General features: G+C 48.4%; 1 protein-coding gene across 2 annotated transcripts in view; it reads right to left on the bottom strand.

Annotated features, from left to right (window-relative positions):
• Window positions 1-5,703: 5,703 nt before the first annotated feature.
• Window positions 5,704-16,827, bottom strand: part of SOCS7 (suppressor of cytokine signaling 7) — a 30,473-nt gene continuing 19,349 nt past the window's right edge. For both annotated transcript variants that reach the window (XM_004434598.3, XM_004434599.3), the window contains 3 exons: window positions 15,015-15,150; window positions 14,477-14,627; window positions 5,704-11,138 (listed from right to left, as the gene is read on the bottom strand). In XM_004434598.3, the coding sequence (XP_004434655.2) occupies window positions 14,507-14,627; window positions 15,015-15,150 (257 nt within the window). In that variant the 3' untranslated portion in view covers window positions 5,704-11,138; window positions 14,477-14,506. The remainder of the gene's footprint in view (window positions 11,139-14,476; window positions 14,628-15,014; window positions 15,151-16,827) is intronic.

The following is a 16,827-nucleotide window of genomic DNA, read 5'->3' as shown; positions in this document are numbered from 1 at the left end:
GGCTCCTTCATGTGGGTCCCAGCCTCTTCCTGAAGCTCCTCACCCAGGGTCAGACCCCTCCCCAAATAGTTAGGGCTGCCTCTGCAGCAGGAATCAGACATGATGCAACCAGGACGTCATTCCAGGCAGCCTCCTCAGAGGGGAGGGCCCCTCCCACGCGGGGAGGGAGACGAAGAGAGACCCAGACACTGAGTTGACTCCGAGGCCCCCACTGGGCCCTTCACCTGCAGGCCTCAGCGACAGGTCTCTGTCTCCCCTTCCTCTCACCCTGGAGACGAAAGGCAAAATCCTCCAGAGAAGGTGGGATGGGAAGGCTCAGGAGAATCCTAACCCAGGGCCTGCAAGAAGTAGTACATATTTATAGAATTAAATAAGACCCCAGGTGGGGCCGGCCCAGTGGCACAAGCCGTTAAGTGCTCGCGCAGTGGCCCAGGGTTTGCCAGTTCAGATCCTGGGCATGCACTGATGCACTGCTTGTCAAGCCATGCTGTGGCGGCATCCCATATAAAATAGAGGAAGATGGACATGGATGTCAGCCCAGGGCCAGTCTTCCTCAGCAAAAAAAAAAAAAAAAAAGGAGGATTGGCAGATGTTAGCTCAGAGCCGATCTTCCTCACAAAAAAACAAAAATAAAAAAAATAAGACCCAAGGCAGACACTGAGACCAGCCTGGCGTCCCCCCGGGGCAAGAATGCCATTAGCAGTCATCAAGCCAGGGGAGGTGGGGTGGGGCATGAGGGTGGCCTCCACCGGCCCCCCGGGTGTCTGCCTCAGCTCCCCACTCCACCTGGGAGCCAAGAGAACAAAGGCTTCCCCCTCTCCCTCAACCTGGAGAAGGGGTCTTGTCTCACACACCAGGGCCATGTGGAGGGTGTGGCACCGGCCGGGGTCCCTGAGGGGACAGGGCATTAAAGGGGGGCAGCAGAAGAGGACTGGAGATACTGTGTTCAGGAATATTTAAGCCCGGCCTCCCCCACCGCCCAGATCTGAGGGGACAGTTGGTTGGCCTAACCCAGAGGAGGCCACTAGGTGGCAGGAGAAGCCCAACAACTCAGCTGGCTTCACCTGCTCCCACCACCAGCCCCACAGCTCACCCTCCCACTCCTCCCTCCAGCCCACCCCTCTCTGCAGCCTCTAGTGATGGGGGCTCCTGAAATCTTTTCATTCTTCCTTCTACCTTTGGGAAGGCTAAAAGCTCTCAGTCCTTCTCAAAATTCTGCTAACAATGACGATACTAATTAGCGTCTGTGGCCATTTACCGAGTGCTGAAGAGGTACCAGGCATTTTACCTGCATTACCTCATTACTCACACAAGGTACGTAAAAATACTCTCCCTCTTTTAAAGAGGAGACCGACCAAGAGAGCAGAAATAGATTGCCCAAGATCACAGGACTAGCAAGTGGGAGCCAGTGCTGAGACCCAGGTCTGCAGATGCTGGGCGGGGTCCTCCCTAGAGTGTTTACAAGTGGGTGTAGGCGTGGGGAGGAGGCAAAGGACCCATCAGGTGCATCTGAGAAGTTTTGTCCACCATCCTTACCACCCCCATCCCCCACCCCACCCCTTGAGATTCTAGGAAGGTGTCTTAGTCTCCTGGTGAGTGTGAGGTTTGAAAAGTTTTCCCAAGTGATTCAGGCCCACAAAAACCCTGCCTGGCTGGGAACCACTGCAGCCTACCCTGCTGCCTCTCCTCCAGACTCCACAAGGCACTCTAGGGTCTCCCCTTGCCGGCACTGCTTCCTGTGAGAATTCCCGTGTGAATTCCCATTCCAATATGGTTGCCCCCCATTCAGGCCCAAAGGTGATTCCAGCCCAGAGGACCCTCCCCCACGGCACCTCCCCTCCTGGCCTGGCTGTCTGTGACCTACTCCATCATTTTCAGCAAACCTTCACGGGGGCATCTCTTGGTGTGCTGGCACAGCACTGGGTGGTGGGGGTCAGGGACAGAGCAGAAGGCAGACAAGACACAGAACCCACTCTCCATGTGCAATAAGAGTGGAACATGTCTAAAGCTGGGCCTGCAGTCACTGCTACACATGGTGTCCCATTCAAAGAAACAGGCCCACATCCAGAAGAAAAGGATGTCTATCTCTGGTGCAGTTTTTTCATCAACAACAGGGCAGGGGGGAGGCTGGCAGCTGCAGGGAAGGGGCGCTAGGAGAAGGACACCTAATGCACAATGAAACTTCCTGGAATCTTCTTTGATTCTATCAACCCCTCACACAGGATAGCTGCTGCCAGACTCTCCTATCCCATTCCAGACCTTCCAAACTCATCCCAAGCTCAGCTTTCCCCTTCCCACACTTACGTTTCTTTCCCAGTATAAACCCAGCTAGCCTCTCCTATTCTCCCACCTGTCCAATCACCCCTTGATCTGCAGAATAAAGGCCCAGAAACAAGCCAAGTTTCTCAGAAGGGGGCAGGGGAAAAGCCAGGCCTTGACACCTCATGAGAGGAGATGAGAAGCTCAGGATGTAAAGAAGAGTGTCTGAGCTGAGCTCTGTTTAAATGCAGGGTTTCTGTTAAGTGAGAATTCAGCATTGGCACCAGGAGGAAATGGTCCATGTCCCACTTTTGTAATATCTTGAGTTACAGCCATATCATATCACATAGTTCATACTCTTCCTCCAACCACCAAAACTTCAATCCATTGAGAAAATTCTGAAGAAAACTGACATTTAGTGGGGCTAAAAAAAAACCCTACTTTTATACAATCAAGTTGTCCTGCGTGAAAGGTGAAAATCCAGGCTTAACGCTGGCTGACCAGGAAAACAAGCACCCCCAGGAAGGGGGCTGATCTCATATTTCCTTAACCACCACCACCTTGTGCCAGCCCTGTGGCAGGGAGAGAGCTGAGCAGGACACAGGCTCTGTCCCTCACAGACCAGAGGTCACAGGCAGACACATGAACAAATATCTTAATAGAGGAAGGACCATTTGTTTGGGTGGGATTGGCTGGTGAAAATTCCAGAGGTGACCTTGGAGCAGAACCTTGAAGGATGAGCAGGAGCTTTGCAGATGAAGAGGGTGACAGGTAAGGGTCCTTCAGGCAGAGGGGAGAGCATGAGGGAACGTGTAGTGGCAGGAGAAGGGATGCCATGATCTGGGGACTTCGAGTCATGCATTGCAACCAGAGTGCAGCCTGTGCAGCAGGGGAAGGAGTAACAGCCTTGAATGTTAAGTTGAGAAGATTTTCTGCTCTAGGTTGAAAGTCATTGATGGTTTTAAACTAAGGAAGTGACTTGAGCACATCTTCATTTTGGAAGGAATTTTAGAAGGACTGGAGAGGGGAAACAGGAAGCAGGAAGACCAGTTGGGAAATTGCTGAATTGTCCAGGTTAAAAAAGGGGAATACAGGGGCTGGCCCGGTGGTGTAGCAGTTGAGTTTGCACGCTCTGCTGCTGCAGCCCGAGGGTTTGCGGGTTCGGATCCCAGGCGCGGACCGGCGCACAGCTTGTCAAGCCATGCTGTGGTGGCGTCCCATATAAAGTGGAGGAAGATAAGCACGACTGTTAGCCCAGGGCCAATCTTCCTCAGCAAAAAGAGGAAGATTGGCAACGGATGTTAGCTCAAGGCTAATCTTCCTCCCAAAAAAAAGGTGGGGGGACACCTAAACTAGGACATGGCATTGAGGAGAAATGCATGATGAAGTCACAGCTTAAATGGGGATCAGTGCATGGGATAAAACTGCAATCAAAATTCCTCTTGAAACTCTCTTGGGAAGGGGCTCCATTAGAGATCAGTGATAACCCAGCTAGTGTTTCTTCAGAGCTGGCATCAACTCTTGTGCCTTTGGCTGAGTACCAGATGAAAATGGTTGGTCTTCAGAATCCACGTGGCACAAATAGGCACTAGAATCATTAAGCACAAGATGCTCACACTGTGAGAGGCTAGAGGGAATCAAGACAGAAAATTTTCTTTTCTCATCTCATCCTCAATCAGAGGGACACACAATGGAATGGAGGAGGGAATTTCCTGCACAATTATTTGCCATGTGCTTATAATTGAATTCAAGTAAGTTTCAATCAAGTAGGTATGTACGTGATGAGAGGTGAGATGCAACAGCCTTTGTGATAGAAAGTGGTGGCTGAAAGGAGTAGACAGGGAACACAGGACATGAAGTTGATGGTTTCAGGTTTTGGGGGTGAAAAGGGTGGGAGGTAGTAGTTTTATTTATTTCTTTTGGGCTGTTTCCAAAAGAATCCTTTCCTGCCATAGGCTTTATCACCCAAGTCAAAGGGGGCTAATATCTATCTTTCCTAACCTAACAAATTGTCACTAACATGAATGATGCTGATTTGAAATGATGAAAACCTATGTCCCTACTTTCAAGAAATGCACACTAACACTCTTGACTGATGGTGTTAGCAAAGATTCCTTATGATTGATAAACTGTTTCCAAATGGTGGTCATAAGAGCATTTGAATTGCTGATTCTGAGCTAAGCATTTTCCCTTGTTATGTTGTTCCCACTTCATAGCTTGGAGCACCTTTTCTTCCAAAAGGGAAGAAAACTTTACTCAGGGCTTCATGCTGTCATAGAATGGCTATCAGAATTGGTATTATACTGTTTCATCCTACCATGGACCTCTGACTTAAGAATGAGCTGACTGGGGCAAGTGGGCATTCCAAGACTCCCTCTTTGAGGCACTTCTAATCAGTCCTATGAAAATGTCACTCCTGAGAACTAGGGTTTCATCTCACTCAGCATGCTTCCCACTCTGAGAATGCAGTGAAATTGCAGAAAATTCCCCAAAAAGTGCTGCGGTGGTACATTGGCCTCTAAGTGGGGAACTTGGAGAGGGACTGGGTGGGACAGTCACGAGGGGAGATTTGAGTGGCTCCAAGTACACACAGTTGTCAATCAGAGAAACATATCTGGTCCTATACTCTCCAAAGAGTGCAGCTCAAGAGGGAATGGGCTAGAAAGGCAGGAGGGATGCAGGTTAAACTTATGAAAAAACCTTGACTGCCAGCCTAGATAAATACTAGGAATGACTACTACAGTGAAATATGAACTCTCTCTGTGTAGAGCCCCACACCACTGCTCACCAAGGCAAAAAGGCCACAGGCACCTGGCCCCAGAAAGCTCTCTGGAATTCTCCTACACTTCCTAGGGAAGGAGAAAGCAGCTTTGAGCAACGGCCATCAGCCTCAGGAAGCTTTCAACATCTCTAATTGTGACAAGACCAGTCCTGGAGGCACTCTGCTTGGCCGACAGCACAGGGATTCCCCAGCTGCCAGGGGTGGGTCATCTGACCCTATGTGGGTGGTGGTGGTGTAAGGAGTCATGTGAGATGGGAGGGGAATTGAAAATCACACACCCAAATAACATGAAATAATTTCTAAACATTTTTATTTCAAATCTGTTTGCCCCTCCCCAAAAAGACATGGGTCAGTACAGCAATCATAAAAAGGAGATACAAACACAAGAGTCAAATGTCTCCCGCACTGACACTTACAAAAAACCGGGAATTGTACATGGGTTTCCAAACAGGACCTGCAGCAGCTACTAACGTCCCTTTACAAGAGTCAAACATGCCTATTAATACAGTATATACAGACACCCCACTCTGGAACTAATCTACAGGGACATCCCAACACCCACCCCTCTATCCCCAGAAAAATACCAAAACACACCCAAAGTGCATTTGTTTTGTTTATATCAAAACATCTTTCCCTCTCCCCACCCCACCCTCAAACCCTCCCACCCCATTTAAGATTGGCCTGCAAGTCTATTTTAACCATTTAGTAATTTTTTATAGTTTATGAAAATAAATTATACAGCAACTATTTTAATAAATTAAGCACAAAAAGGGCGAGGAAAGGAGGAAAACTAAACGGGAAGACAAAAGCCAGGCCACGCTTTGGCTTGGAGGAGGGCGGGTGGCTGAAGAGGACAGAAGTGGCTGCAGGGCGTATGGCTCCCCTTCTGGTGAAGAACTGCAACCACTGGAGCCCAGAACGACGCCCTTTTCAATGAGTTCCTTAAAAACCACCAGAAAGCGTACGGCAGTGGCTGCGCCACGGGCAGCACCAGTTTGGGCATTCCAACAACTGGCCTGCCCACAGAGCAGTGCCTGGATTATGCTTGTCCCTTGGAAAAGGTTCTGGGCCTAGCAGTGAGGGGCAGGTCCCTGTTTAAGGGAGCACCAAGGATGGAGTAGTCAGACCAGGCTTCCTCCTCCACCTGAGCTGAGTAAGGGGCTTCAGACGCAGCTCTGAGCAGGGCTGTGTGATTTGGGGTTATCCTGGGTTCTGATCAAGAGTGTCTTTAAGCTTTCCTTGCACTCTAATTCCAGGAGCAACTACTATCGCAGTCCAGCTGCAACCAGACATTCATGTCTTCCCGCCATGGCTGGCTGCTTTTTGCCTGCCCCTTGATGCCTCCTGGCATGGCCAAGGAGGGGTGGGAAGGGGAGGGAGCAGTTCCAGGTAGCCTCTAAATGAGATGAAATGGGCAAAATGGACATGAAGGCATGTCACAGACTCAGCATGCACGACTGGCTTCCTGGGAGGTAGATGGGAATGGGAAGCGGGGAAAAGGGGTAGAGAGGAAAGGAAATAGGGAGAAACTGGGCGGCAGGTACCTACCAGGAAGGTCAGGAAGTGATGAAAAGGACAAAGACAATCCGGAATCTGATGTAAAGAAAGGTCTTTCCCTGGCAGATTAGAGAGTCAATATTCTAAACACAATTCTTTCCTCTATTTTTCTAACTGCAGCACCTGAGTCTCCAGTGCCCCTGTTTCAGTGGTCCGGCCCCCACCTCACTCCTCGAAAGGCTCTGCTCTCCATCTTCTCAAGGCCTCCTGTCATTTTGTGCTGAGCATGAAGGCTCCAATGTCAAAACAGGATGGATCGCGGGGACTGGCAGACTTGACTTTGCCTTCTTGAGCTTTGTGGCCCAGCAATCCTACAGCTGTCATAGCGGGGAGGGGGTCACACTTCTCTCTTTTTTTTTTTTTTTTTTCCTTTTTTAATAAAAAAGGTTTTACTCCCCAGGAGCAAATAAATCATTTAGAACTACTGATAAACACTGCTGCAGTGAAAAGAAAGATGGGTACATGTATGCAATAGCACAAATTCAGTGTAAGAAGAGCTGTGTTGACGATTAGAGATAAAAATCACTTATGCATTCCCCCCTTTCCCACAAACCAAACCAAGAGGATTCCCATAGGGAAAATGTCTAACTCAAAAGCTCTTCCCTTAGGGACAGGGGGCATGTCATTCTCTTCAAAGTGGAAAAAAAATGGCAAGTCTTCCCCCAGTGGAGATGCTCTCAACACCCCAAATGGTGGCAAGACTTCTGCAAATGAAGACACACACACGGGCGCACATACACACATACTTTCAGACTCCTTCCAGCAGCCACAGAGCTATATCCCCGTGCCTAGTCCTCCAACTTCAGGGCTCAAAGCCAAGGGAGAGGCAGCACGGCAGGGAAGGATCCAACCTAGGGGAAAAGTTCCTCCTATCTCACTTCCTGCTGGGATCCGACGGCTTCAAGCAGGCCATACTCTTCATGGGCATGGGGTGAGGGCTGAAAAGGCAGGCACCCCAGGGGATCCGGCTCGATGCCAGCCTCTCACACCCGGATCTGGGAGCACTAATCCCCCTCCCACTCCCCAGGTCTTCCTGGTGTGCACGGTAGGGGTGTTTGCAGCTATCTCCACATCACTCCGAACCTCAATAAGGGGCCTACAAAATCAGCCCCAGTGAAGAGTAGCAAAGGAGGAGTAGAAACCATGGTAGCAAGCTCCCCGCCAAGCCTTTCCTCTCGGAGGCTGGTGCTGCAGTCCACAGCTCCCGTTCCAGGGTGTCACATTCACTATATCTAGGCACAGGCAGGCGACCAGGCCAAGGTCATTGCCAATGGTCCCAAACTCCCAGTTGTCACCCACTGATCTAGTCCCCACACCAAAGCTCCCGCCCTCCTTACTCCCGTGCTCCTAACACAGCACACACACTTCAAGTAACAGTGAGTTGTAGCAGTAGTTGTCACTGGCTCACAGTGGTTTGCGCCTGTCCCGAGGAAGGCTACAGTAGATCAATCATAAACAAGTGAGCGTTACACAGGGAGGGCCTGCAGGGCCTGACATCACCCGTCCATAGCTAAGAAATCAACCATGAGTCCCAAGAAGGGAGAACCCTCTTCAGTTTGTGACATTAAAATACAACCACCAAAAAGGAATGAGTTCCCTCTGTAGATTCATTTCAATGAGCTCTACACACAACTGGCAAAGGAGGGGCGGTCCCACCCAGGAGAGGGGAAGGGGAAGTGCTGACCGGCCAGTTGCTCCTGCCGGTACCTCAGGCTGGTACCTTAGCCAACTGCCCCATTCCTGGCTCTTCCTCCTCATATCCTGACAGAGCCTGTCTTCTCTTGTGCAACTCTGTCTTGTAGCCCACTCTACTGGGGAAGGACCAGGCTACAGCCTGGGCTGTGACTAATGCACAGACAGCTTATGGACACAGGTAAACACCGCCCTTCCCAGGAGAAGAAGGGAGACGGTGATGAGGTTGGGTCATGCCTCCTCAGCTGGTTTGGTGTTGTACCTGAGTGTGTGAATTCTCCCATGGAAACAAGGGGTGCAGGGGCTCACCCAGGCTGCGCTGAGAGCAGTGAGTTCCCAGGCCATCAGCAGGAACCGGCTGACTCTGGCTCTGGGCTCCACCTCACCATCGTAACCCCTCATCATTCAAACCTGCCTGAGGACTGGGAAGTTTCGGTCGAGACCGCAGCACTGAAAAAGGATTCTTTGCTGCTGCTGCTGAGCACTTGGGGCTGTGCGCTGTTCAGCACACGCCACGCAGATTCTGCCTCCTGCTTTTGTTGACGTTTCTCATCACACTGTCCTGCCCTCGCCTATGTCCTGCCCTCGCCTGTGACCCAAAGCCTCACCGCCACAAAGCTTTCCTAGACCATTGGGTCTAGCCTGATCTTATCCACTCTGAATTTCTTTAAAGACAGCCCTTGGTTCTCTCTGCCACACTGCGTCATTCTCCAATTGCTTCACGTGTGGCAGTCACCTAAAAGTTCCCTTAGGCCAGATAGCATGTCTTCCACCTCTTATGTTTTCCACAGTATCTAGCCCAGAGCCAGGCAAGCACACACTAAAAAATAATTTTAAAATGATGGGTGGCAGAAATGGTAAAAAAAAAAAAAAAAAAAAAGATCCCAGGTGGCTGCACACCAGCCACTCGAGGATCCCAATGGACTGCAGACGGCAGGCTCTACAGTGGGGTGGCACTTCCTGCAGATGCAAGTTAATCTGCACCCTCAATAGGCAAGACTCACGGGTTAAGCCAATTTCTGGGATCACAGTCTTAACTGGCTGGTAATACAACCATGGAAGCCAAGGAGAGAAGAGGTACCTCATGACAAATCAGAGGTGGGCTGTGTTTATGCTACAAAGCTCATTTTGTGGGCCACCTCTTTACAGCCAGTTTCCTAAAACTATGCAAGTTTCCTCCCAATTCAGCTACAAGGAGGAAGACTGGTCATTCCACGCAGAAGGTAAGGCAGAATGCCAGAGGAGGCAGTCCTAATATATTACCAAGACATGGGTCTCTCCCCGAACCAGGAAACTACAAACGTGACAATATTATTTATCTCATGAGATGAGGCAGATATAAGCATAGGGGAACCAAAAGCAGTCTAATGGAACACTTACTGCAAAAGAGTAATAAAGACCAAATAGCTCAATTTTCACACCTTAATAGAAAACCTTTCCCCAGAGTAACTCCATAGAAGAGCAAACTCAATGTTATGATTTGACAATGGCCCGCTTCAGAAAAAATTCAAGACCACTGAAAAGCACTGGAGTTTTTCTCCCTCCTCCTCCACTTCCACCTAGCAGACAGGCAACTCTCAAATCAGCATCTGACAGACTTCCCAGTGAAAGGAGGGCAAATAGGATCTGACTCAGGAAAATGTTTGGGTTGCTAGAAAGAACACAGGAAAATTAAGAAGCCCTTGCTACCTCCCGTCCCAGAAGTGGGACGACAGTGATAAAGCTAAAAATGTGAAATGTAATGCTCTCCTCCTCACTGATCCAAGGACATCCCATTAAGGCTGAGACACTAGAGAGCTTTGTTTAGGAAGAGCACAACGACAATGGCTTCCTTTCTCACCTGCCTCCACGTTTCCTCTCACTAGCTGACAGACATATGGAGGTAAGTAACACTGACTCCTAAGTCATGGGTACAGTTTGCCATTAAGAATCTGGAAGCATGCTCCATTAACTCCAGCAGCACATGACTGGAGCTCTGAACTGCTCAGGTACCGTGACAGCTGGTGGAAGCAACAGAAATGACGTTCCCATGACCAGAGTGAAATGTACAGTTATCTCGAGGGGAATGAGTTGAGGGTAGAGGAAGAACGGGGCTAACTTGAGGTCACAGAACTTAGGAATTCATAAAACAAACATAACACAGACTGTACGAGAGATGATCCTGAAATCAGTTTCCCAAACCTGGAAGGAAAGGATGCAAGGAGTCACTACTTCCCCCCCGAGAGGCCATTTGCCAGTTTTTGTCCAGTAATCTTCTATTTGAGACACCCACCTTCCTCTCTTTCCTGCTCCTACTGAAGCTCCCCTTGCTTAAAGAGAAGCAGATTCTCATCCCTCAGAAACTCCCAACTTGATTTGCCCTTCCGACTCCTTCTCTTCCCTTCTTCAAGGTCAGTGGTGAAGACTTGCATTCTGCCTTTGGCACCAGCTGAATGACTGTCACTGGCAAGCCCCTCTCCTCCCCTCCCTGCCTTCAGACCTGCTCACCCTTGGCACCACTTTCAATCCAACGGGCACAAACTCCAGCTGCCTTTAAGGTGAATTTTCCATACTGATCAATGCAAATATCCAAAACAAAACTTCTGAAAAAGGAACAGTGTTGAGACTTCTTCCAGTTTTCCAAGGAGCTCATCCAGTTCAGGGATACCACAGGGTCTGGATGTGAAAGCTGGAGCCCCCACTCAGAGAGTACGGTTGTGTGCTTCTTCCAAGCCCCAGGGCTACGAGGGGAACCAGAGTCTTTGCGCAGAGGATCCCAACCCTTCCTATTCCCTCTTGCCTTTCCTCACTCCTCTTTTCATGGTGGCTTCATTTGGTTCTTCAAAACTGGAGCTTGGCAACCAAATGCCTAGGTAAAAAAGGGGAAAAAATTAGAGTGGTTCAGCAGAGTGGAACCAAAATGGAGTGAAAGAAGAGCCTGGCCTCTGGAGGTGAAGAAGTACAGCTAAGAAGGAGAATGGAGTCTGGACAGCCAAACGCTTCCACAAACACTGTAGCTGGCTGGGGACGTAGCAACGGCCTTTGTCACGGGGGCCTGAGCAGCCTACAATACGGACGTCAAAAAAAAGGCCCTAAAATAACTAATAAATATATCCTACCACATTGCCTAACTTCCCTCTTTCCTTTTATCCTTAATTTTCCACCCACTCTTTTCCCCACTTCCTCCCAAAGGGCAACCTGCTTAAGGGACCAAAAAAAAGGAACTGAGCCCCTGGAGTACCCGTCGTGAGCGTGGCTAGAAACACCTGCAGGTCTCTGCGGCCTCTGGCTATTAAAGAGGGTTGACATATAATCACAAAGGCCAGTGCTGCTCTACCCTGTGATTTAAGAAGGGCACTGTTGGGCCAGCCCCATGGCTTAGCAGTTAAGTGTGCGCACTCCGCTACTGGCGGCCGGGGTTCGGATCCCGGGCGCTCACCGACGCACCGCTTCTCCGGCCATGCTGAGGCCGCATCCCACATACAGCAACTAGAAGGATGTGCAACTATGACATACAACTATCTACTGGGGCTTTGGGGAAAAAAAAGGAGGAGGATTGGCAATAGACGTTAGCTCAGAGCCGCTCTTCCTCAGCAAAAAGAGGAGGATTAGCATAGATGTTAGCTCAGGGCTGATTTTCCTCCCACACACACACACACAAATAATAATAGTAAAAAATAAAAATAAAAAAAAAAGAAGGGCACCGTTGCAGCTGTTACTCTGTCCTGACTCCAAGCACCCTGGCATGAAATTCCCCAGGTAACAGCATGCACAGAACTCCCAAATTAAAATCGGCCTGACCAATAAGAAGTCTTAAGGGCCAAATTTCACACCTTAAAGACCTCTCCCTTGAGAAGTGTTGTTACTTTTTTTCAAGGGATCCTAGGTGGAGAGGTCTAAATCAGGAGCGAGTACAGCATGATGCTTGTTCTTTGCCGCAGGCAACAACCCCAGTGTCACAGCAAAAAGAGAGCCTGGGAATTCAGTTCAATCCTTTGCCAGTACATGGTATCCCCACACTCATGACAAATCTACCCCCAGCCTATCCCTGATCACATCATGCCCCTTCCCACTTCAGGGCCTTTATACTTACAGGACCCCTTGCTCAGAATGCTCTGCTCGCAGATCCTCTCATGGCTGACTCCTTAATATTCAGATCTCAGCTGAAATGTCACCTCCTCACAGGAGCCTTCCTAGATCATCCAAACTTGAGTAGTATCCCACCACTAATCAATAAATCTCACCCAGCTTTATTTTCCTCATAACATGTACAGTCTAGTGAAATGAACCTATTCATTTATTGACATGTTTGCTGTCTGTCTCTGCCTGTGAAAACTGCAGCTCAGGGAGAACAGTGCCTTTGACTATCTTGCTCAGCACTCTCTTCCCAGTTCACACTGGGTACTTAACAAATACAGAGATACCTGCTGAGTGAAGAAACAAACGGGGCACTCACTAACTCCTGTGGAAAACCATTCCAAATGGAGTATCTCTTCTAAAGCTGGACTGAAATCCAACTCCTTATAACTTACATCCATGTGGTCCTTGTCCCGCCCCCTGGAACAACACAGAGAAAGTTTAATCACTCTTCCTTAGGAAAATCCACCAACTACTTTGGCTATCAAGTTCCTCTTACCCTAAAATTTCTCTGCTCCGTGTTAACCATTTATTCCCCATATGATGAAGTTTGAAGCCCTCCACCATCCTGAGCCTTTCTCTGACTGTACTCCTGGTCACCTGGGTTCCTCCTAGGGCACAGCACCTGCAGAAGTGGTGCTCTAACTGAAGGGTCCTAATTACTCCTCAAGGGTGCAGTCGGGTAGGTGGGCCTCCCTAGTTCCCTTCTACCTCCCCACCTTAATCTCAACTGCAAAGCCAGCAAGTAGAGAAATCCTCCTAGATATTAGAGCATTTAGATGTTTTAGGAGTCACTTCCAAGGGCATACAACTTGATATAACTGAAGATGTGATAAGAGACTGTACACCCAATCCAGGATCCTTTAAGTTAAAACTCTACTGCCTCCCAGAGTTACCATTTCTTGATCTCTCTTCTTCATTCTTTCTCCCCTTGTTAATCCTTATTAGCCCAGTTCACGTGCTTTCCCCCAATAGCACAGGATCAGGGACTTTCAGAGCCAAGAGGAGACACACAGCTGGGTTCACCTTAGCCATGGCTCAAGAAAACCCATGGGATATAAATAATTGACAATTGTGACAAGTGCCAATTGTCACTCTCTCCCATTATGAAGAGAGCAGAGATGGTGCAGAGATTAAAGCCCCCTTTTCATTCTAAGGCCATTGCTCCTGTGGGTTTTTCCCCTTAGTTTGTTTTGTGTGGGGGATGGGAGTGGGGAACACAGAAGGTTAGAAGAGAAGCAGAAGTATTCAATGTCTAAAAAGGACACTCCACACTAAGAGGAAAGATGGAGGGCACTGTACCCCACAGTAGGTCACTAGAATGTGGGATTGTGCAGGTAACCCACACTACCAAATTGCAACTCTGCAATTCTGTTCCCTACTCTCCTCTACCTTTCAATGTTCACATTAATGCAATTTAAAAGACTCATTAGAATTCATCTGCACAAACTAGTATTCCAAGATATTTTATGGGGAAACAAATGAGTAGAACTCAGTATAGCAATGGGAGAATAGCCTCTCAGATAAATGAATTCCTTGGCTAATTCAGTTATTATTTTGAATGATTTGCTTTTCAGTGGCCCAAGTGGGACTAAGTAGCAGAGCGAGCTGTTTCTCCTCAGCCCCATGTTCCAAGCCATGGGACACAGTGGAGTCTCACTGAAGTGCATGCCTATTGCAATTAAAGGCATGTTTGCCTTCCCTTTGATGAAATTGTTTTTCCCTTTGGTTTCCCATTTTATGTATCATTTGTGCAGTATCAGGGAGAGCAGCCAAAGTATGAGAGAAGGCTGCACACTTAGCTACACTTGTGTATCCTCCTTATTTATACTCAGTGATGACTTGCATGTTGCTTGGCAAATATTCTTTAAGCCTCTCATGTCCATCTGCTCTTCTCCCAATTGGGGTATGTGCCCTCTTGAGGACTCCATTATCAGATGTGGTAACTCTGTGGGCAGATACCTGGATCAGGGGTATACATGGGGTGGAGGGGAGGGGGACAAGGCCCAATGCATGATGATAACTGCTCAGGAAGAGACCTGGCTGGACAGTGAGGCAGAGAGCTCATACCCTTGGTGGTGACCAGCAGGGGGCTGCTCGCTACGTGGAGGGTTCCAAGTCTTGCTTCTGTTTGGAAATGAGCTGCGCTTCCTTTAGAGACAGGTATACCTCTTCCTGAGGATCATAGTAGTAGAACTTTCGGATATAAGAGATCAGAGGTCTGTGAAAAACACAAGAGGGATACACACAAAGTGTTATTTACATAGACGATAAACGAAAGACCAGCTTTGTTCAACTCTTCCCTCTTTTCAATCCCTATATGGTTGAGACTACACCAGATTCTCTGCCGCCCATTTTCTCACTTATAGTTCTGTCTCCCTCCCTCCACCCTTCACAGAGACTGCAGAAGGGAGGCCAACCCACACACACCTTCCTCTCTTCTGGCTGCAAAGTGACAGTTCTAGAGTTAGGTGCTAAGACATAGGAAAAGTGAAAGGATGATGCCTGTGAATACTGCCAGGCTCTGCCTGTGCAAGCAGCTTGCAGGCCTCACTAACACTGGTAACTAACCCTTCTTCCTGCCCCAACCCTAAAGACCCCATTGTACTTAGGCAGTGGGAGATCCGGAATGTGATCTATCCGGACGAGCTGTCGGATTCGGAATCTGCAAAGGTGCTGGAGGGATTTGACATTGCTGAATCGGGACACAGGATAGAGCAGCTGGACTGGAGTGGGTGGCAGTCCTTCAAGAATGAAAACCGAGAGAAATATTCAGAGTGAACAATGCAGCTAACCACAATTTCCCTTATGAAAAGAATCCAGGGAAGGGAAATGGGGCTTCTTTATAGTTCATAAACGTGTTCTGTGCAAAAGCTCCCTTCCACAAAGGACTGCTGATTTCCATTTGCAGAAGTGCCACTACCATATTTCACACTCAAGAGAGTCTATCCCCCCTTGCCGAGGGCCTCCCTAGCATCACTCTTAACAGCTAAGAGTCTTGCTCTTCAGCACAGTCCAATGAAAAATGCCAAGCTAGAGACTTTGCTTGGACTCAAGTGGACAATCCCAGGTATGAGGCTCTCAGTGAAGGGCAAGAATCTAAAGCATCCCTGCTGGGAATGGGAGATACTCATTCAGCACATCTAGCAGTATCCTGAAGGTGAGTGTTCAGAAAGGCTGTTCCGAGGGGTCCCCCCCAAATTCCAACTGAGAGGCTGGTCAGTAGAAGGCAAAAGCTGGGATCAAAGTTGACAGGCCTATCACTCCTGACATTTACTTCAAGCTGGGACCATCAGGTTGAATAGCAATCTCTATTTCCTACCCACCACCACCACCCTTCTTGCTTCTGAAATTTTAGGCTGGGTACAGGAACAGAAAAAAAGAGGACGATGCTATTAAAAGAAAAGCAACTACAGTTGCTTGGGCAAGCTGGAATTAGTATCACTCAGTGCAAAAGTGCCTGCTGACTGATGCCAGCCAGGCCTGTGGGAGCCCCACACTCTGTGTTTCAACAACATCAGCAGGCTCTGTGCTGGGAAATTCCAACCCCCAAAAGGTCAAAGCCACAGAATGGAGACACCCAGAATGGCAGGGACACTGAAACAGGTTCAAAGGAACAAAGCATATCCTGGTTTCAATAAACAAAGGGGCAACGGAAGGTAAATAAGCAAACTGCTCTCAGAAAGAATCCAAGTTACAAAACCTTTGAAAGAATTCTTTTCTCACTCATCGTCATATCAAAAGACATTCTGTAGACACAACTTGTTAGAAAATAAAATATGTACTATTTTTGGAGTTTAATTTCAAACAGTTTTTAAATTTTGTTTGAAGGCATGAGAAGAAAAAATTAAAGCTTGCAGATTGCCTCCCAAAGCCTTTTCATGGTCGTTGACAACTGACTCCATAAAAAAAAACCAAAAACAAAATACATATTATACTGTTACTAAACAAGTAAGCTTATCTTAAAAACATTTAAACTCATTTAGGCTTCAAAACTATACTTTGAGACAAACACCACTATTATCCCCATTTCACATATGAAGAAACTCGGGCCTACTGGGCTTAGAGAACTTGCTCACAGCACAGAACCAACAAAGCTGGCCTGCCTTGAACACCTGGCTCTGTCTGAGGAAGAGTTTAGCCCAGGGAACCTCTCACGGGGGTTCTCCAGGAGCCTCCCTCTGTCTGACAGGGGGCTGGCACAGCACCGTGACTCAGGACCAGCCTCTCTCAGTCCTCTCCTTCTCACTCCCACCCCTTCAAGACTAAGGCTTATATTCTGAAGCCCTGCAGCCATCCTCTACCACATGGCGGTCCTCTCCTCCCACACCATTAAAAAAAAATGCACACATGGATTTCTCTCTTGAATATATTTAAACTCGAGTGGTTTTAAAAATGACTTTGGGTTCAAATGCCTCTTT

Source organism: Ceratotherium simum, chromosome 16 (assembly GCF_057802395.1).
Source record: "Ceratotherium simum simum isolate JZ-2026a chromosome 16, ASM5780239v1, whole genome shotgun sequence".
NCBI classification, from domain to species: Eukaryota; Metazoa; Chordata; class Mammalia; order Perissodactyla; family Rhinocerotidae; genus Ceratotherium; species Ceratotherium simum.
This window is presented reverse-complemented; position numbering and strand designations above follow the sequence as displayed.